The sequence below is a fragment of the Lissotriton vulgaris genome, chromosome 8 (genome assembly GCF_964263255.1).
Source record: "Lissotriton vulgaris chromosome 8, aLisVul1.2, whole genome shotgun sequence".
Taxonomy (NCBI): Eukaryota; Metazoa; Chordata; class Amphibia; order Caudata; family Salamandridae; genus Lissotriton; species Lissotriton vulgaris.
Window position 1 is genome coordinate 1,435,152,411 of NC_141696.1, and position 20,663 is coordinate 1,435,173,073.

General features: G+C 47.0%; 1 protein-coding gene across 1 annotated transcript in view; it reads right to left on the reverse strand.

The window, feature by feature from the left end:
* Nucleotides 1–20,663, reverse strand: part of LOC147698894 (cell surface glycoprotein CD200 receptor 1-A-like) — a 227,196-nt gene that overhangs the window by 19,627 nt on the left and 186,906 nt on the right. Inside the window, exon 5 of the mRNA XM_086935510.1 lies at nucleotides 16,336–16,399. Within this exon, the coding sequence (XP_086791636.1) occupies nucleotides 16,336–16,399 (64 nt within the window). The remainder of the gene's footprint in view (nucleotides 1–16,335; nucleotides 16,400–20,663) is intronic.

A 20,663-nucleotide genomic window follows, 5' to 3' on the forward strand; every position in this document is an offset into this window, starting at 1 on the left:
TTGGGTGGGACCACACCGGCACCTAACGAGGCATTGATTACCTCAGTGATAGGTTCCACAAGGGAAGGGGCAACCAGTTTGAGAATCCTCATGGGGACTACGTCCCGGGGAGAGCCACTCTTAACGGACAAGAAGACTTTAAGAGCTTCGTCCTCAGTGACTGGTCCAAAAGACTCCCAGGTCTTCAGAGGTCTTCCCTCATCCTCGAAGGGCTCCGCTCCTATGTTAATTTGGGGCAGGGTAATCAACATTTTTTCCATTTTAGTGTTGAAGTACTCTGCTAGATCATTGCATTTTTCTTCCAGATTATCCGTTAATGCAGGTGGTGTAGGGACCCTCAAGAGCTCCTTGACCACTAGAAATGTTTCTCTGGAGGAGTTGGAGGCATTGCTGATTCTCTCCTCCAAGAATTGGGTTTTGGTGCACCGGATGGTGAGCTTGTAATTCCTTTTAGCCACTCGGTATTCGGTCTTACAAGCTACTTCCCAGTTCTTCCTCCAGGCACGTTCTAGTTTTTTACAGGCCCTCCGCATAGCCCTCAGCTCTGGCGTGTACCACGGAGCGGAGCACGATCTTTTCTCCCTCCTTCCTGCCGATCTTAAGGGGAGAACGGAGTCGAGTGTATTAGACATCCATCTGCAGAAATCTGCTTCCGCCAGTACTGGGTCCTTCGCTAGTGAAGGGCGTGAGGTCTCCAGACTGCGTGACAGGTTTTCCACAGACAGCCTGGCCCAGGGTCTTTCAGGCGCACAGACACTAATGGAGGACTCTCCAGCTCGGTTTGCCAGGCAAAGGGGATCATAAAATGGTCCGTTCATGGAAGAGGGATCGGGGAGGCTGCTTTCATAGTGGTAATGCTAGTAAAAATAGGATCCAGTAAGTGACCCTTATTATGGGTAGCCTCCAGGTTTATAAGGTTAACCTCACAGGTTTTCAAGTCACATTGAAGGGCTGTCGCCGACCGGTCTTCCTGGTCATCGAAATGAAGATTAAAGTTTCCCAAAGTAATGAAGTTTGTCGCAGAAGCAGCAAGAACCATTACCGTCTCCATAAAAGAGCCGATAAAGTTACCATTACTTCCTGGGGGACGATAGACTAGTAACCCAGACATCGCCACAGTAGGTGAGATTTGGAAGGAAAACTTACAGCTCTCACAATCCTCCACCTCACCTTTTTGGGCTCTGCATACCAACGAGTTCTTATACAGAATAGCAACACCTCCCCCTCGACCCACCGGTCGGTCCTGGGTATGGATTAGGAAACCAGGAGGAAGGGCGTTCACTATATCCACTTCTGAGCCTTGCATGAGCCATGTTTCTGTTAGAAACAGAATGTCTAACTCGTGTTCCTGAATAAGGAGGCTAACTTCCAATGAATGTCTCGGAAGAGATCTACAATTCAGAAGGGCTGATCGTAAAGTGTTTTTTGTCACTACTTGATTAGGGGGGCTACATAGTGCACAGTATGTAAATGGTTCGGTGCCCTAATTGGCCTAATTAATATTATGTTTCCACTGAGTACCTTTGTTAACCTAGAGCAAGAGGCATCAAACATTTCTCTAGGTTAGGCCAATGCGAAGTTGGAATTTTGGTGCAGATACAGTGTGAATGCAGTAAACACTACAGACTTACAGTCAAGCACTACAGGCTTACATTAAAGCTTTACAGACTCAAAAATAGTCAAAGAGAAATGGGAACTTTTCTTTTGTAATTTTCAAATAAATTATAGAGTTGTGTATAAACAAAATATGTATAAATGTAATTGTGGCCTATAATGTTAATGTTCATATTAAGAATGATTTCTAGAGCACACTTACACCAATTGGTTTCATGGCGCTGTAGAAAAGGCAATATTCATGGCTTGAGAGGACGTTAGTTGTAGGCTTGCTTATAGAGCCAGGTTTTAAGTGCTCTTCTGAATTTCATGAGGCTCGGATATCGAAGGTAAGGGAGTTCCAAAGTCAAGGAGTGAGTGTGGCAAATCTGCAGCCTCCTGTGCGCTTCCATCTGAAGGAGGGGGTTTGGAGAAGTGAGAGGTGGGCTGAGCTTAGGTTGCGGGTAGGGGTGTGCCTGACTATCAGGTTGTCTATGAATTGGGGCTTTTGCAGTGAAAGGATTTAAATATCAAGCATCCTTTTTTGAAGGTGCAGCGTTGAGACACGGGGAGCCAGTGTAGCTTCCTAAGTAATGGGGTGGCTGGTTGCTGGGTTGGATCAATCTAGCTGCGTTGTTCTGGACCATCTGTAGTCGCTTCAGGAGGTAGAAAGGCATGCCAAGGTATAGGGAATTGGCATAGTCCAGGTGAGATAGGACAGTGGCTATCTCACCAGGATGCAGGTCTGCGTCCTGGTGACAGATGCATCCACTTGGTGTGAGCTGCTCTGCTTTGACACGTGAGGTCCCTGGTGAATCGCGCAGCTGCCCTGTAATAGTTATCTATTGTTGCAGATCAGATCATCATGCGTGAGGATAAGTTGATTCCCCCTGTTGATGTTCGCAAAAAACTCTTTGACTTGGCTCATGAAGGGCATCTGGGCCAAACTATAACAAAGAAAAGGTTGAGAAACGAGTTCTGGTGGTCTGGAATGGATGGTGATGTGGTTAGGTGAGTGGAGAGGTGCAGTGAATGCTGTGAATCTGAAAAGCGACTTAAAGTGGGACCTCAATCTACACCTAGTTCCATCCAGGATCCAGGTGTGGTGTGGCATCGTATATGCCTTGATTTTATTGGCCCCATGCCTTGTGTCCACCCCAGCAAGAGATTTGGTCTGGTAGTTATGGATGTTCATACTCGATGGCTCATTGCTTATCTTCTTCCAGAAATAACTACCCGCATTACTATCAAAGTTTTGCGCACGATTTTTAAGGAGGAAGGCTATCCCTCGGTCCTTATCACGGACAATGGGACCCAATTATCTTCCAGTGAGATGAGGGGATTCCTGAGTGAGTGTGGTATAAAACATTCCTTTACCACTTTGTACAACCCACAATCCAATGGGATTGTAGAGAGAGCCAATCGCGTGATTAAGAGCGCCATAAATCTGGCACTCGCCAACAACCTTGACATTGAACGAACTCTTAACGAGTTAGTATGGGCTTATCGCACAACAGAAAATTCAACTACTGGTGTAGTTCCCTTTGTAGCCATGCGAGGCAGGAAACCAGCCTCTAAACTGGTGCCTCCGTGGATCCGAGATTTGATTGAAGGAAAGAATGGTGGTGAGTGTGATGTGATGTGAGCATTCCTGTGCATGATTCCAGGAAGGCACACAAGAAAAGGGAAAAAACTTATCTAACATTCTGGTTGGTGATTGCGTCAAAGTCCGTTCCGGACGGTGGGTCAGAGGTATGCGTAAGTTTCTTGGACCGTTCAAGGTGAAGGAAGTACATCCCTTATATGTGGTATTGGAGAATGGAGATAAATGGAACTTGCGTAGAGTGGCAAAGTACAGCTCTGGAGACTATTCTTCTGAAACCTTTAACAGAAATGCAGTCACCAAAGACACATGCTCAGGGTACATGCTAGCTAATGATCGCCAATTGCTTGACAGTGCCCGTACAGGTACAGAGACGAGGGCACCAGGCCCCGGTGGGGATAACTTGGGCACTGATCAAGGAGCAACCAACTCAAGTGATGTGTCTCAGAACTTTCAAAGGGCTCAAACCCATCAGAGACCCTTACGGATCAGGAGACTTCCTCCACACTTGCATGATTTCCTTGTTGGCTGATTTGTTGTTTAACTTCCCTGCTCCCCTCCCCATAAACTCTGTACTTTCATTGTTTACCACTCAATTCCCTACCTGCGTGTAGAGGAAAGGGGGGTATGTTGTGACTTGACTGTGGAATGTCCCGAATGCCGAACGTTCCATGGTGAGCGCCGCCGGTCTCGGTCAGTGACGTTCCGCTGGCTGAAGACAACGGGCGCTGGTCTTGTGTTATGGTTGAATAAACTTCAGTAAACCCCATGGTGTCTCTGCTTCATGTTTGCGACTACAACAGGTTTTCTCTCCATGTGGGGCCTGCCTGGTGTCCGTCCCATACGTCTGTCTATCTGTCGGGCGTCTGTCAGTTTTTTTTAACACTGACTGGGGCGGCACCTCCCTGGATCATGTCGCCAGTTCGGCATAGCGGAGCTCCGCGGTCGCCTGAGGTGAGCTGCAGGTTCTGTGGGTTCTGCTCATGTTTACTGTGCCTGGTAACACAGCCCCTGTTGAAGGAGGCAGCCGCCAGGAGTGTCAGGCACTCGCAGGCGGCTCCGCCTTTCTTTTTCCTCGGAGCTCGGTGTCTTCACGGCTGGTTGTCCGGAACAGTCCCCATTCCCGGCGCTGGCTCTCTCCTCACGGCCTCTCCCACCCGGGCGCCTGACTGCACGGGCGGCGTCTGCGGCCCTCTGGCTCCGGTTCGGGTTTCGGGCTGGCTGTCCTGTTGGGCGGTGGGCCCCCTTCGGGGGCCTTTTTTGGGTCCGGCCTCCTGCGGATCCGGTCCTGGTTTTCCAGCGGGGCTGGCTGAATGGATCCTTTTTTCTTACTGTAGGGAGCTCGCTTGTGCCTTTTTTGCATTTTCTTTCTGGCGTTTGAGTGAGTAACAGTGGCCCTATGATTATTGTCTCTTACTCCAAAGTTATTGGTTCATATCCTTGTATGCTTGCATGCGTGGACGGTTCGTCCAGCCTCCGGTTTTCCGGTGGGTAGCTCCTCCTCGGCCCTTGGCTCTTTTTTCCGGTGTGCCTGTTGCGGGGGGGGGGGGGGGGGGGGGCGTTTTCGGTGTACGGATTTGGCGCTCTCCTCTCTGTCATTTTGTGTGACTCTCTGTGGCCTGGTGGTGTGAATCAGGCGCGCAACTCCGATTGGAGTCATCATGTGGGGCGGCCTGGGCTTAGACAGCTCCAGGACGCACACACTGCCGCACCCGAGCACTTCACAGGCCTTTAAAATGCCATGTGCGTGTTGATGGGGCTTTGTTGTTGTGTCACCCCTTCCATGAACCCCTGCGGCTTCACTCTGCCTATTTCTTTGAGTTTCAGCCCCCCTATATGTGGCCTGCTGTTTCACTGCTTGCTGTGCTGTTGGCCATGTTGCTTTCTTTGGTTCTTCCTCGCTGCTGGGTTCAGGGAGCTGTAGCCCCATGGTACGTCTTGTGCCTCTAGTGTCACAAGGTCTCACGAGACTGGGGTTCGTCTCCTGTCCATGCTGTCTGACTGGCGGGTTTCTCAGTGGGATACCGCATTCGCTGCAGCGGTCTGTGTTGTCCTCTTGGTCTGCGTTTGCTGCAGCTGCCTGTACTGGCCTTTTGGTCCGGGTTCGGTTCCCGGCAGGTCAACTTCTTTCTCCTCCTTCTATGGTTTTTGGGATGTGTGCCTTTGTGTTGGTGGTATGTATCAGCCAGCTATTTTTCGGCACCTGGTTTCCCAGTGCTTTTCCTTGTCCCATGTCACTTATTTCGGAGTGCTGCGGTGGTGGACAGGTTTTTTTCCCGTGTTGGCGTTGGGAGTGTGTGTCGTGGTTTGGGCCTGCGGTCCTTCCGCCTTGCTGCTCCTGTACCTCCTGCTCTCCGTTGTTGTACGGAGTCTGGCCTGGTAGTACGGCCGCGTGGGGTTTCCGGGGGTTGTTGGCTTCTGCATGTCTAATGGGGGCGGGCTGCTTTTTGGCGCCTGTCTTTTCTTCCCTGAGCCGCTTCTGTGGTCGCCATATGACCTTTTGCCTTTACTTCTGCTTACCTTTTTCCTGACCTGTGCAGAGGCCGTGGCACCTCCTTTCTCCTCCTGCTCCCTGGCTCCCGACGTCTGCTGCACTGTCATCTAAGTGTCATGCTTCTCCTCGGCTCCTGGCTGTTGGGGCTCTGTTGGGGGCTGTGTTTTTCCTCTCCTCACGCCCTGGGTGGCCTCTGTGTCGGTTCCGTGGGTCCTGCCTGCTGCCATGCCACCCTGTTGTCTCCTGTTGTCGGTGGTTGGGCTGGTCTGTGCGTGTCCGATGTGCTGTGGCTCATTGGTTGGTCTACGCCCTTTTGGTGGTAGCGGCTTGGTCGTACTCGGGGTTCGATACGCGCCTCCTCTACCGGATGCGTATTTGGCTGTGTTTGCGGGGTCGCCTTTGGGCGGACTCTCCTGTTCTTCTCCAGTGGGGTCTGTTCATCCTGTTCCTCTTTGCCGATGGTGTCATGCTTGTAATTTGGCATGCTCCCCCTTGGTTTATCCTCTGCCCCTCTGGCTTTCATGTTGGGGTTCTCTTCCTTGGTCGGTGTCTTCCGCAGGGAGTGTTTCTGGTATTGTGCCTTGTTGGCAGGCGGTGCTTAGCATTGCTTTTCTCTTGGGGGCTCTTCCCACCGGGGATGTCTCCGTGCCACGGGCCGTCATGGGTTCCGGGTCATCCTCCTCTTCATCAGTTCCTGGGGTTGTCCCTTCTCAGTCCGGTCTGGGTTGGTGGTGTCAGTTTCTTCCCTTTCCTTTTAGTCCCGGGTCGGGCATACAGCTTGTTTTTATATAATTGTTTCTGCCCTGTTTGTGGGTGTGGCCTGCGGTCTTCCTTTTCTGGTGTCCCCCTGCCTGGTGGTTGCAGTCTTTTCCAGACTGGGGGGGCATGTCTTGGTTCCTGGTTGGTGCTGGTTCGCTTAGTCCCCCGGCTGGTGGGTTTCTCGGCTGACTTCGGTTGGCCGTTCCTTGGCTTGTCCAGGGTTTGCCCCTGCCCTGCGGGGGCCTCTTGTTTCTGTTCTGGGCAGCTTTTCACCTGCCTCGTTCTCCGGGGGGTTACTGGGTTGGCCCCTTTGGCTTTTTGGCACAGTTGTGCTGTCCTTGACTGGGTCTTTTTTGTTCCGGTCTCGGTTGAGTCCCCGGTGGTGGCGCTTTCTGCCTTTTTGTCCGGGCTCCCGGTTTGGCACTTTCCTCTGGCCCTCTGCTTTCGGGAGTCTAGGCTTGTTTGGCCTGGGCGGGGAGTTTGTCCTGTTGGTGGTACTTGCCTGGGTGCTTTTCTGGTTTCCTGCTGGTGTTGGACCATGGAGCTTTGGCTCGATGGTATTTCTTGTGCTTCTGGGGGCACGGGGTTGCTTTTCCTGTGTGGAATTTGCGTCTTTTTACTCTTTGTCCCTGGTTTTGGGGCTCTGGGCCTGCTGGCTTGTGTTTGCTCCCTGGTAGTGTTGCTCGGGCTTGTTTCGACCAGCTCTTCTGTCCTTCAGCCTTTGGTGTGTTTCTGCCTGTGGCTTTTCCTCCCTGTGCACTCCTGTTCCTGTCGACTCTTCTTTGTTCAGCTGGGTCGGTCCTGGTTGTTGGCTGGCTGTGTGGTCGCCTGGGTGCTCGCTTCGGCAGCTCTCTTCCTTCTTGTGGACCGTTGCTGGGTGGGTTTGATTGGTCCCTGTGCCGGGTGGTCTCTCTGCTCTGTGCTACGTTCCCCTCCCTGCCGGGTTCTCTGTGCTTCTTCTGCATGGGGGTCTCTGGTGGTCATTCGCTTCCTTTCTGGTGGCCTGGACTTGGGCCTAGTCCCTTCCACTCCGTGGGCGGCCTTGTATGCCTTCTGCTTTTTGCGTTTGGCCCGTTGGGTTCCCTTAGTGGCGGAGTCTCTTCGGAGTCGTTTCCTGCGACTTACTTGATCTGTTTTGCCATATGCCTGCCTGGGTTCTCTCCTTGGTGTCGCTCTCCCTTGCGAGGGGGTCCTTGGTGCGGCTGGGGATCGTGTCCTGCCTGTTTATCTCCTTGCAGGTGGGGTTGTGGTGGCCATCGTGCTTTTGGTTTTTCGGTTGGCGTGCTGGGTTCCTTCTGCACGTCTATCCGTTCTTGCAGCTCCTGCCTGTCTGTTTTGGTTGCTTCTGGTTCCACTGCTCCGGTCCTCTGGCGATTTCAGCTCTCTCGCGGTTGGTGGTCCGCCGTGTGGTGTTGCTGTGTTTCAGTTGAACTGCGTCTCTTTTCTGCTGTGGCTTTTTGTTGGGCCACTGTGGGAGGTGGCCCCCTGTTACTTTGGTTCCTCTGACTGGGATTTTGCTCCCCTCTCGCTTTTGGCTATCCGTTGGGCGGTTTTGATGTGTTTGGGCCGGTTTGCTGCTTTCTGTTCTGGGGTCTGTTTATTGTTGCTCCGGCTCCGTGTGGTCTGGTTCTGTGCCTTCTCTGTCCTCCTTCGGCCTTGGATTCGGGCGGTTTTTCTGGTGGCCCTATGTGTCTTGGAGGTCCGGGTTTTCGGCCCTTCCGGTGTCTCTGTCTCGGGCTGGTTTTCCTGCTCGTTGTTGCCTCTCTTTTGGGTGGTCCTTCCACTCGTCTGGTCTTTTGGGTTTGCCTGCTTCACTGGCTTCCCCTTCTAATTACTTGTTCTCTTCGTGAGTTTCCATTAAGCCGCTTGGCTTTGGTATGTGCTCACTTTGTAAGTCATGTGGCGAGGAAGACTAACGAGGAGGTAATGCCCCGGTTACTTACCGGTAATCTTCATTACTCCGAGTATAGTCTTCCTCGCCACGTGAGATCCCATCCCTCCCTCCCTGTCTGGCTATCGGCTTCATGTTTGTGCTTGGTTGTTTCAGGCTGATGGGTTGGGCCGGCCCTCCTCTTATAGAGGTCAGGGGTGATAGGGGTTGGCCATGTTGGGAAGGGATGGGAGGCATGGGAGACTAACTTTTGCTTTGGAGGGTTCTGGTGTGGAGCTGAAGCTCACTTTGTAAGTCATGTGGCGAGGAAGACTATACTCGGAGTAATGAAGATTACGGTAAGTAACCGGGGCAATATTAGATATTACAAGTGAGAAAACAACCTTGCCAAAGAGAAGGCAGAGGATTTGAGCACTTTTACACACGTAGTTGTTGGCAAAATGATGTGCAGCCTGACAAGAAGAAAACTTGTCAAGAAAAATGATGCTGTAATTAAGGAAGTGCCTGATACATCGCTGCGTGTTTAATTGTTAATGAAAGGCAGAGCAAGGCAAACTGTGAGTGCGGCGTTTCAACTGCTATCAGAGACTGTCACAAGTTTATGAACACGGACTAATGACATTGTTAGCATAGCAAAGCACCGTTAAGAAGAGGTGAAAAGGTGAAGTAAAAATCAGTGTGTTTCAATGGTTAACAATTACCATAATTGTGATTGTGTCACTTGGCATTTGCAACCAGTAATATTCGCACTGAAGCCTCCTGCCTTATTACAAGTATAAGAGATCGTTTGTTGATCTATATTTAAACTGTGATGACAGCGTGAGGAGCAAGTGGCAATATTTACACTGAAGCTGGAAATGAAACTGTCTTTTCAAATTTATCGTCTGCAAGTAATGTGTGACTGTGTGAGGATCAAGCGCCATCTAGTGGAACTGTTTGGGTGCTTAGTTTCCTACCTTCCTACGAGTATAGGGAGATTTTGATAATCTTTGTTTTCAAAGTCAGTTGCGATGTTTGGCAGTGTGATTACAGCGTTTTAATAACTATTTAAACAATATTTCAATCCTCATCGGACTTCACAAAATTGAAGTATTTCTACAGTTAAGCCAAGTTACTGTTACCTTCAGAAGTCTTACGTCAATGACTGTGTTTGATCCCAGATGAAAACAATGCTTGCATCGCGTCATTCACGTTGCTTCTACAAGTCCAACTTCCCGTAAAAAGGACGCAATTACGACGTCTGCGGCCATTTTAGATAATATCACCATGACAACACCTCTGCAAGGCATTGGATCAAAATTTCGGACCGGAGCTTCTTCTATATTATGTCATATATACGAAATTATGGTATTTATGTTCATTTTATTCAAAGACAGAGACCTCGGGTGAGAGATCGCTCACCGGAGTTTGTTTACACATTTTATTGCTTAAGGGAATATTAACATTTTATTGTATTTAGTTTTATGAAAGAGGTGGTAGAGTCTCATACATGTGTTTTTGGGAAGGAGTGCATATTATTTATGTTGTTTTTAATGTATATACTGGAACTGATAATACTACAGTGAGATAGTATCTTTAATGGTTGAGGTGTTTAGTCGTTTTAATTTTGCATGTGTGTATTGGAGCTGATAATACCACAGTGAGATAGTATCTTTAACACCATCAATGCTGATGGTATTCCCCTCCTGTGCTGATCCCAATTTATTCCCATTGTTCATGACGAGCTCAGCTCGTCATGAGTGTACGAGAGGTGTACCTCATGACGAGCTGAGCTCGTCATGAGGATCGAAGGTGTTAATGGAGGGAGCCATTTTTATGCTCAACGTTGGTTGAGGTGCTCTGTTGTTTTTAATTCAAATTTCTGGTGAGTTAGTTTCTTTACTGGAATGAGCCATTCATATGCTCAACTAAGGTTGAGGTGCTCAGTTTTCAATTCAAGATGTGTGTTTGCAGTTACATTCATTTAGTTGTTCAGGGGACTTATTGAATGTGTACGTTGTGAGGAGTTCTAGGTGCTTCTAGGTTTTATATGTTTATGGTTTGCATCTAATGATGAACCTTGTTTTACAAATTTCAATGTTTTGTAGAGTTTAGTGATTTTCTGGACCACTTATGTGCTCTAAATGTTTTTAGAGGAGTTCAGTTTGTTGGATGTTTAAAGAACCACAGGTGTTTGCTATGTTTCATTTGTAGAACCACAGGGGTTCGCTATCTTTTATGCTTAGAGAGACGCAGGTTGCTCATTTGTTACAGCACTCCTGTTCGCTATGTTTTATCTATTTATTGAACCACAAAGTGCTCTAAGGTTTAGAGGTGTTCAAATTGTTGGGTGTTTAAAGAGCAGTGATTGCTCATTGATATGAATTATTTATATGCTCTAATGTTTTAGAGAAATTCGCATTTAATTTGTCAAATCCACTCATTTCCATTCTTGTGGATTTTGACCTTATGGGTGACTGTATTTTCTTTCGTACTTTCACCATTTGATGTTCTATCTCTTTCTTTTACTTTACCAGTCTTTTTACTGTATATGTGCTGTATGTTTCTTTATCTATTTTTCTTCTTATCTTGTTTTATTTTGTCAAGGGGAAGATGTGTTGTATCCTGTTTTCATTTCTTCTCTGTCCTTCTTTAGTGATTGTCATTACTTGCTCAGCAGGCATCTATGATGTCACATAGTGTTCCAATTGTGTATGTTTAAAGCAGGGACAGTTACATCTGAGGCTGAGCTGGAGTCCATCTGCTCCTGGTGGGGTTTCTATTATTGGATCTACTTTATTCTATTTTATCTACCTGACCTGAATCTTATCTTCAATAAACCTAATCTGTGTCATATACTGGACTTAAAGACTTCAATTTGTTACAGTTTGCTAGACGAGTCATCTACCCTGGAGATTCTAGAAGCCCTGCCTTTAGCATATGGTCTGCTAAGAATTGATAGGGGAGTCCAACGAGGAGGGGAATTGCACTGATCCACAAACAGGAGCTAGCGTGTGTTCTTGATTCAGTAAACATTACGAATAGTGAGGCAGGATCTTTCGCTATTAAAGCCTCCCCGAATTACACTATTAATGGTTTTCTTATATATCGGCCCCCTGGTTCGGCTTCACAATTTATAGATGGCCTGGTAGAAGCTTTCACTCAGCCTGTTCTACGTTACAGTAAGCTCCTGATTCTGGGTGACTTAAATATGCACTTTGAGGATGCTAACTGTAGGGAGGTGCAGGGGGTCACGGCCGCTTTGAAACCTTTGATGCTGGAACTTCATCACTTATCCCCACGCGTGAATTGGGCCACCTGTTAGACCCTATTTTTGCTAACTGGGAAGGAGTGGAGGTTCTGTCTCCGACCAGGGTTCCCTGATCTGACCATTGCTTAATACCGTTTTCCGTGAAACACCGCTCCATAGAATTAACAGAAAGAAAACCTCTACTCCCCAAACACAGGAACTGGAAAAAATTCACCCAGGAAGCATATAAGCTGGCGTTGATGCTAGAACCTCCACCGTTAAGTGATACTCTGAGTGAGGTCTGGAGAGTATACGAAGAGTGGATGGTGAAGGCATTAGACAATGTGGCACCCTAGACAAACAAGGCCCCTGTTAGGCAGAATAAAACTGCTCCATGGTTTAGCAAGGAGCTTATGGCAGCTAAATCAGCATGTAAAAACCTGGAACGTATTTGGCGTAAAGAATATGGATTAATTCACATACAACAATATAAGTATAACTTGAAGAAATATCACAAATTGATAAGGATAGCGAAAGGAGTATTCTTCAAGGAGAGAATAGAGTCAGCAGAGAATCCTTCTAAGGAATTATTCCCTATATATAAGGAGCTTACTACCCCTTCTAGGATTGCGGCTCAAGATACCATTTCCAATGAGGTCTGTGAGCTGATTGCAGACCATTTCGTGAAAAAGGTGGAAAAAATATATGACTCCTTTCCGGCTGGGGCCGGCATGTATACAAGTGATCCTAAGAGTTGCGCAAAGCTCACCGAGGACGTCCATTTAAATTGCTTCGAAGTCCCTTCTAGACGGGAAATGCTGAGTATTGTGTGCAGTATTCAATCAGGCTCCCCCAATGATGCTGCCCCGCCCAAGAGTTTTAAGAACCAGTTAGAAGTTGTGATTGAAGATATTGCTCTCATGGCCTCCCTATCCTTTCAGGAACGGTATGTGCCGGATGATTGGAAAAGGGCTCAGGTTATCCCTTTAAAAAAGAAAGCAAATCTCCATATATCTGAGCTGGAGAATCTCCGGCCTATTTTGCTTCTCCCGTTTTGCATGAAGGTAGTGGAAAAAATTGCAAACATCCAGCTTATGAAGTTTCTGGAAGAAGGTCAGCGTCTTCATCCTTCACAGTCTGGCTTTAGGGCCAGACATTCAACCGAAACAGCTCTCCTCTTTTCTACGGAGAGTCTGCGGCAAAAAGTGGAATAGGGACAGACTGCGGCCTTGGTATTACTGGACTTGAGTGCAGCGTTTGACCCCGCGTCGCACACCACGCTGCTGACTCGCCTCACTGAAATTAGAGTTGAGGGATCGGCTCATGAGTGGATATGCTAATTTCTGAGGGACAGAAGTTTTCAAGTACACTGCCCCCCGTTTAAATCCTCTATCCGATGGCTAAGGCACGGGGTTCCACAGGGCTTGAGTCTGGGCCCGACGTTATTCAATCTGTACATGGAACCCCTGGCACTAATTGTGGAATCATACAGAGTGGACATTGTCACTTATGCCGATGATACCCAATTGGTGATCACCTTAGCCCAAGGCCAGGCCAAGGTGGCAGCCAAATTTTCTACCTGTCTTACGGCTGTTGCCAGCTGGATGAATAATAACTGCCTGCGCCTTAACGGGAATAAGACCGAATTATTGGTGATCAGAAGAGCACCTTCTATTTGGTCATCGGCCTGGTGGCCGTCTGAGCTTGGGCCTACACCCTCCCCATCAGGGACAGTGAAGAATTTGGGGGTCCTTTTGGACACTAGCCTCTCCTTTGGACAGCACATTGGCAGGCTGTCAGGCAAATGCTATGGCATTCTGAAAACCATACGCAAAGTACTTGACCTTCTTCCCATTGATACTAGGAAAACTTTCATACATCCCCTAGTTACCCCCCATCTGGACTACAGGAATTCCTTGTTCATTTTGTTAATTGGTCTGAACAAGAATGGGATACAACAGCTGCAATGTGTGCAAAATGTGGCGGCCCGACTGGTCCTGAACTTGCCCAGAAGAACATCAGGGAAGCAGGCTTTAGCGACTCTTCATTGGCTCCCTATACGGGAACGCATCTTGTTCAAGGCATTGTGTATTACACACCGTATTGCTCAAGTTAAAGGCCCTAATTATCTTCAAAAGCTGTTGACTATTCACTGCCCCAAACGTAATCTGAGATCTATGGGAAGCATGCTATTTCGGCGGCCCCGCATCTATAAAGCCCGAATGGGAGGTCGCTCATTTAGGTACCTTGTTTGTAAACGATGGAATAAACTCCCCATTGAACTTCGCATGGAACCGTCGGAAGCAAGGTTCCGGCTCAAACTTAAAATACACATCTTCCCCCGAGCCTAATCCCTGTCGTAGAGTCTCTTTATCCTTTTACTGCGATGATTGTTGGTAGGCATGCTCACTTATTGGACTGTATCCATAGAGCGGGGACACACTGATATAGTGTAACCAGGCACTTTATAAATGATTTTATTAATATTATTATTATTATTATCACCACTTAGGTGAGGGCCTCTGGTGTAAGGAGACGATGAACCTTTCTTATTTTCCTGAGTTGGAAAAAACATTTGAAGACTACGAGACCCACTTGCGATTTCCGTGAGAGATCGCTGTTTGGTGTGACTACGAGTGTTTTTGCCGATGGTGAGGGAGAAGGTGGGGAACCCATCTCTGAAAGCCAATAATGTGGGCCCCAGTACTTGGGACTGTCCCCTGTAACTACCAGCTCAGTCTTGCCAGGGTTTAATTTAAGATGGTTTTGGTCCATCCAGTGTTGGATGAACCTCATGGTAGACTGGAAGCTGGTAATTGAACTCTCAGTGTTGTTTATCTTGAAGAGCAATTGTAGGTCGTCTCCGTAGTTGAAGACCTTCACCTTCCTATCTCTGAGGGACTGAATTAGGGGGAAGATGTAGAGGTTGAACAAGAGGGGGGACAGGGAGGAGCCCTGTGGGACACCGCAGGTGATTCTCTGTTTGGGGGCGACCAGATTGTTAAGGCGGACGGCCTGGGATCTGTTCTCCAGGAAAGGTCTTAGCCAGCTGGCCGCTGTGCCCTGGATGCCGGCCTGGCCGACACGGTCGATTAAGATGGTGTGATCGACTGTGTCAAAGGCGGCCGAGAGGTCCAGGAGCACCAAAGCCTGGGGGGAGTTATTGTCTGCGCAGTTGCGAAGTGTGTCCAGTACGGTGAGTATGCCGGCTTCCGTCGAGTGCGCAGGCCGGAAACCTGCCTAGTGGGGCTCGAGGTAGTTGGACTCCTCCAGAAAGTCAGATAGGCATCTGGCTACGTGTGCCTCCATCACCTTTGCTAAGAAGGGGAGTAGGGAGATGGAGCAGTAGTTTGACATGCATGTGGGGTCAGCCCCTGGTTTTTTCAGGAATGGCACTACTGTCGCTTCCTTGAACGCTGAGGGGACTTGGCCAGATGATAAGGAGTAATTCAGGAGGGTGAGGGCAGGATCTGGGAGAGCCGAGAAGCAGTATTTTAGTATGTGAGGGGGGCAACTGTCTGAGGGGGAGCCGGATTTGACTTTAGCAAGGAGCTCTTGAAATGTCTCAGGACTGATGGGGGGAAGCTGTTGATGGTGCAATTGTTTTTGAGGGTAGCAGGGAAGATCGTGTTGGGGAGTGCTTTAAGGAATGCTAATATGGCCTAATTAATATTATGTTTCCACTGAGTACCTTTGTTAACCTAGAGCAAGAGGCATCAAACATTTCTCTAGGTTAGGCCAATGCGAAGTTGGAATTTTGGTGCAGATACAGTGTGAATGCAGTAAACACTACAGGCTTACATTAAAGAATAACAGACTCAAAAATAGTCAAAGAGCAATGGGAACTTTTCTTTTGTAATTTTCAAATAAATGATAGGGTTGTGTATAAACAAAATATGTATAAATGTAATTGTGGCCTATAAGACCAGTATAGGTCATAACCAAAGTATTGTATTTATGTATTAAAGGTTACATCTGTAATAGGCTACCTGTGCACCAACACCAGGCTGAAGTAGTCAGGAATTAAGCCTAGCTAGAACTCACTTCCTCACAGACACACTGATGAGCTCTGTGTGATATCAGTGATGGTGCAATGCTAGAGGGTGCACAAGATGACCATGGTGCTTCCCATTCTACAAAATGCAAAACCTGCTATCATACATCCAACCAACTGACATGATGGAGGGTGCTGCGTGCATGGGCCTTCGGGCCTGCCATGCTAGAGGATGTGAAGTGCTGACCCTTCGATAGATTTGCAAGCTACTCCCACGAGACACCATGTCTTGAATGCGGGAGGGAGAATGGCTATGCGCCTTTGTGTCAACACATAGGAAGAAGGTCTGCTAGCTGTTCTCCTTTATCTCAAAACTGTGAATCTTCGGGGATGTGGCTCTTGTGGAATCTGCCACATCTGCCTGAACCTGGGAGCTGGAGGTTGTACAAGTTTGAATCAGAATTTCGGTATCAGGATTTCCTCTTCACCGCTTTGTTCCATTTTGTGGCATGGTGAAAGGTGTTGGGAGAAGCAACTTAAGCCACATAATATATATCATAAACACCACGTCTCCATAGACACATATCAGAAATGTATTTAAAGTCACTTTTTACAACCATACCTTATTTCATTCTCCCTTGTTCACGAATATCAAACAGTGCTAACCCCAGATGTATTCCTTGCTGAGAGAATTTAGTTTGCCCTCATGTGCTTGTTCGAAACGTAGTTCTTGAGCAGTGACATACAGAGATTAATAAAATATTTCTCTTACCTCAGTATTCTCCTGTTCTCTATGTAATGATGCGTTCTGTGAACGTGTAAATTTGTAACATTGTCTGTGAGGAAATGGAAAACAAGAGACATGAGCACTTCCTCCTGCATTGCAAACAGATTTAATGTTATTTAAAGCTTGTGGTACCTTCATGTTAATATTTTCTTGCAGTAAGCTGAATCATTAGAAGGCAAGTAAGCAAACTTTCAACCTTCAGCCAAACATGAAATCAGGTCCAATGTCCTTTAGTGCCTGAGGAAATAGAGCTCTGGATGACCATGCGTACTAATTTGTGTCAGAGTTTTGTGAAATTCTGGCACCTTGGACCAGTTGCATAAATGAAGACCAGCCAACTTTTAAAAACATGTTGTAGTGTAGTTCCGATAGTACCCTTTCTTGCACGACTTATGCTGTTTACAGTCAACATATACTGTGGGCTTGGTGGCAAACTGACTCAGTACACCCCCACTGAATATGTCAGACTATATTTTCGCATTAGCTAGCGCGCAGTGCTACTAGAATCTCCTGTTATCAGAGAGATTAGTTTGTGCAATTTCGGAACATAATAACGTCAGACTCATGGAAACAATATACTACTTTTCACCCAGTCACTCGCGCTTGCTTGTTTTGCTCACAGAGAGATATTCAGAAGAAACAGTCAAGTGTGTTTACAATGAGAATTTATTGCTCCATTGTTCTTCTCATGTAAAATAAGTGCTCTGCTACAACTGTAATACAGTGGTAGAGATATAGAACCAGCAGTACAGTGAATAGAAATAAATAATATTGTTCTACCATTTTGCAATAGTCATGAACATATACATGAATATGAAATAAGGTGCGTACTCCTAAGATGCCTGTCTAGATATACCCAAGTGTACCTAACATGTGCGTAGGTGCGAGAGAGCCTAAGCCTAAGTGCCTAAGCCTAAAAGCCAAGAATCCCACTAGGATTTAGTCAAACCCCCATACCTGAATAGTGAGAGTGTGGGACTTCGTCCTGGACTTGACCTGGAGCAAGGGATCATCAAACCACTGTCAGCTGGAGAGATAGCATGTCGCAGCTGCAGCATCTCTGGTCAGTGTGTCGGCCTTGAAGTCTTGTTTCCCTCCTGCTTACTGATAGCAAGAGGTGTTGTATTTATACAGTGTATGTGCGTATGTTCCCCATTGTTTAGTATGAGGATGATGTTAGGGATTAAACCTTGTACGTTGTACGTTGATGGGAGTGGTGAAGTGGACCTCCTGTAGCGTGTACTCATAAATTATTCATATGTGCTAAGGATGACGTCTCGGCAATATCGATTGGGAAAAACTCACCCTCTACATGGAACTAGGTGAAAGGTTTAGTCCATAAAAGGCTACAGTCCTTATGAGGCGTTATGTCCATACTAGGCAGTCTGTCCTTATTGGAGTGATGTCCTTACAAGGCTCGTTCATATGAAATGACGGGGAGATGATGTAGGGAAAGTGTACAATGTCCATGGATCTATATCAGGGTACCGATATGAAATATACCAGTGTGACTGTGTGAGAAGAGGGGCAGGGTTTGAGAGGGAGCAGGGCTTTGGAGGGGTGGGCCTTACTCCTGAGTGCTGTATGGGAAGTACTTCTACTCTTATCCCCCACCGTGTGATGGGAGCCAATATTGTATAGCACATGGTTGCATTGTGTTATCTAGTAGGACTACAAATGTTGTACTCATTCCAAAATTATGCAAACGCTGTACTTTGTTTTCTTTATGCTTTTCTGACAATGGAGTAAACATAACCTGTTTTTCAGGTATAATTGTGAGGTTACCCTTATAGACCCTTAGTTACACTGGGGCATCCGTCTATTTTTGTTGTTGGATGCAGTAATATCCTCCTCAGTGTAAGGATTCCCAAGTGATGACAAGGGCGGCACCAAACGATATCTGATGGGTACTTTCACACCCGAGAAGCATCACTTACTATTTTGGATTATGCTTTAGTTAAGATCAGGTTGGTGGTCAGACCTTCACAATTACTAACTCATCTAGACCCATAGTTACTTTGTGTTTTCTAAATTACATCTCTGACACGGCTCGCGTTCATTTGAAGTTGTCTACCTTGCAAAGAAAACAAGCATTTGATTTCAGCTGAGGTGTTGATCTGTGAACGACTCACTGTTTTTTTTTCTAGTACATGTAAAATGTTGGTGATTGGTTCATTTACAGGGAGCGCCTGAGCCACTTCTATTTCACTTGCATTGTTAAGAGAGCCCTATGTGTTGCAAATCAAGGGTGACAGCTATAGTGCGATTATTTTCAATCATGCTGTTTTAAAATATTGCAGGCAGGCAAAGTGGATGGCATGGATGGAAGCAGGAATGGGGAACACGCACAACCAGTTGAAACAAACACAGACAAATCAATTTGTTTTTACTTTGGAATTTTTACTTAGTATAGAGCAGTACAGAGTGGGTAAGTGATGTTTCAGACTCAGGAATGCAAACCCATTGTTTGTTGCACTGTACAATTTGCACACTACAGATCATGCAACCTGCAAGCTATGGAACCGGCACCCTGGGCTCCTAAGAAACAAGCAGACCCAGATGATATTTCGGAAACAGCTCAAAACATGGCTTTTTCCACTATCCATGTCCTTGAAATTCATTATATGCAGTTGATTTTCCCTGGTTAAAGTCACTAGCGCCAAGACGCTATATCATACTTCAATACAGTAGTTGCTGAACATAAGTAATGCAGTACGATATAGGACAGTTTTTAATGTGTTTAAATATTTCAAGACTACACGTTCACAATTACTTTAAAATCTTCTTGCTTTCTGAAATGGGCTTTAAATTGCACCATTTGCTACTTTTTTTCAAATATTTCTTGAGGTGAGAGCCTCCTATCCCTGCTCCCCTTTTGTCAATCAGGGTTGTTTCCTTCACTCGCGACAATACACATTCTCAACGTTTACGCCCAATCACTTTCAAAGGTCTCCAGCCGCCACTGGGTATTTTGCACCTGTGAAGATTGGCAAGAGGGAGAACTCCTGTGTAAGCAAGATGAAAGAAGGGAGCGTTGCATCTTGCTTTCCTTGTGTTCGATGGGTCCATGTGTCACCATGATGTTAATCTGCTTGAAATGCTGCTGTATCAGTGATCATCTGACCAGAGGCTGAGCGGGCGTGAGCCCTGCTCTTGGGGCGGGGAGGGCGGGAGGGGCGTGTGGGGTGGGGGAGAGGACGAGTATCTTGTAGACATATACTTGCAACCTGCAGTTGAACCTGATGTTTCCGGAACCTATCCTGATGTGTAAAGACTGAAGCTACAGCTTTGCACTGCATAGTATAGTCTGGCTTCAACTACTGAGTTTGTCTTACAAGGAAGAATGCACATGCGAACAGAAAAAGAAAAAAACAGCAATATAAAAGTATATATCTGACAGCTGTGGAGAGGGATGGAGCTAGATAAAGGAAGCATGAAGAGCACCCAGGGAAAATTTGTGTTAGCTTTCCAGGACGGCGTTTTAATATTCCTTGTCCAGAAAACCCACATGAATTGTCTAAATGTGGCCGTAGATAGGCATGGGCGTCCACAGGGGGGAGGAGGGGGGGGGGGGGGTCCGGGGGGAGGAGGGGCGCTTACCCCCCCTGGATCCAGGCCCGGTTCTAGAAGGTAGGCCAGGCCCCCCCAAGGCCATCCAGAAGTGGAAAACCAGGTCCACATACCAGCACCGACTTTCCTGCTGGCGCACAACCCGAAAGGCTGATACCGATTGGCTGTGACTTTTAGCAAGCCACAGTCGGGCATTCCATTGTCATGGGCAGAATGACAATGGACCGACAGTGGAGGCACAGCATGGCGCATCTCCTCACACCCCAGAGCTCAGGAGGTAACAGAGTCCTCGGGGAGCTGCTGATGCTTTTGAGCAGCACAGGGGACGCTGGCTTGAGACCCTCGCAGCGACCCCCACAACGATCGCTAGTAAAGCTGCAGGAGGAGTTTGCGGGGCGGAGGGCTAATGCCAGCTGTCTTGGTTTAAAATAATGTGCAGTGACATACGAGCTATAGATACCAGATGTAGATTGGGAGTGTCATTCTAATGAAATTCCATATGTTTATGAAATGAGGAGGGTGCTGTGCACCTCGAAGAGAAATGGAACTTCAGAAATAATACACACTTTGTCAAAATCGAATTTTCCTTTTACCCATTTCTGGTCATATTTTTTTTCAAATGTAAAGTTATATCAGATAACTTTAGATTTGAAGAAAAATATGACTAGAAATGGGTAAAACGAAATTCGATTTTGACAAAGTTTCAATAAAATAATTAATTAACCTATGTTGGGGCAAAAGGA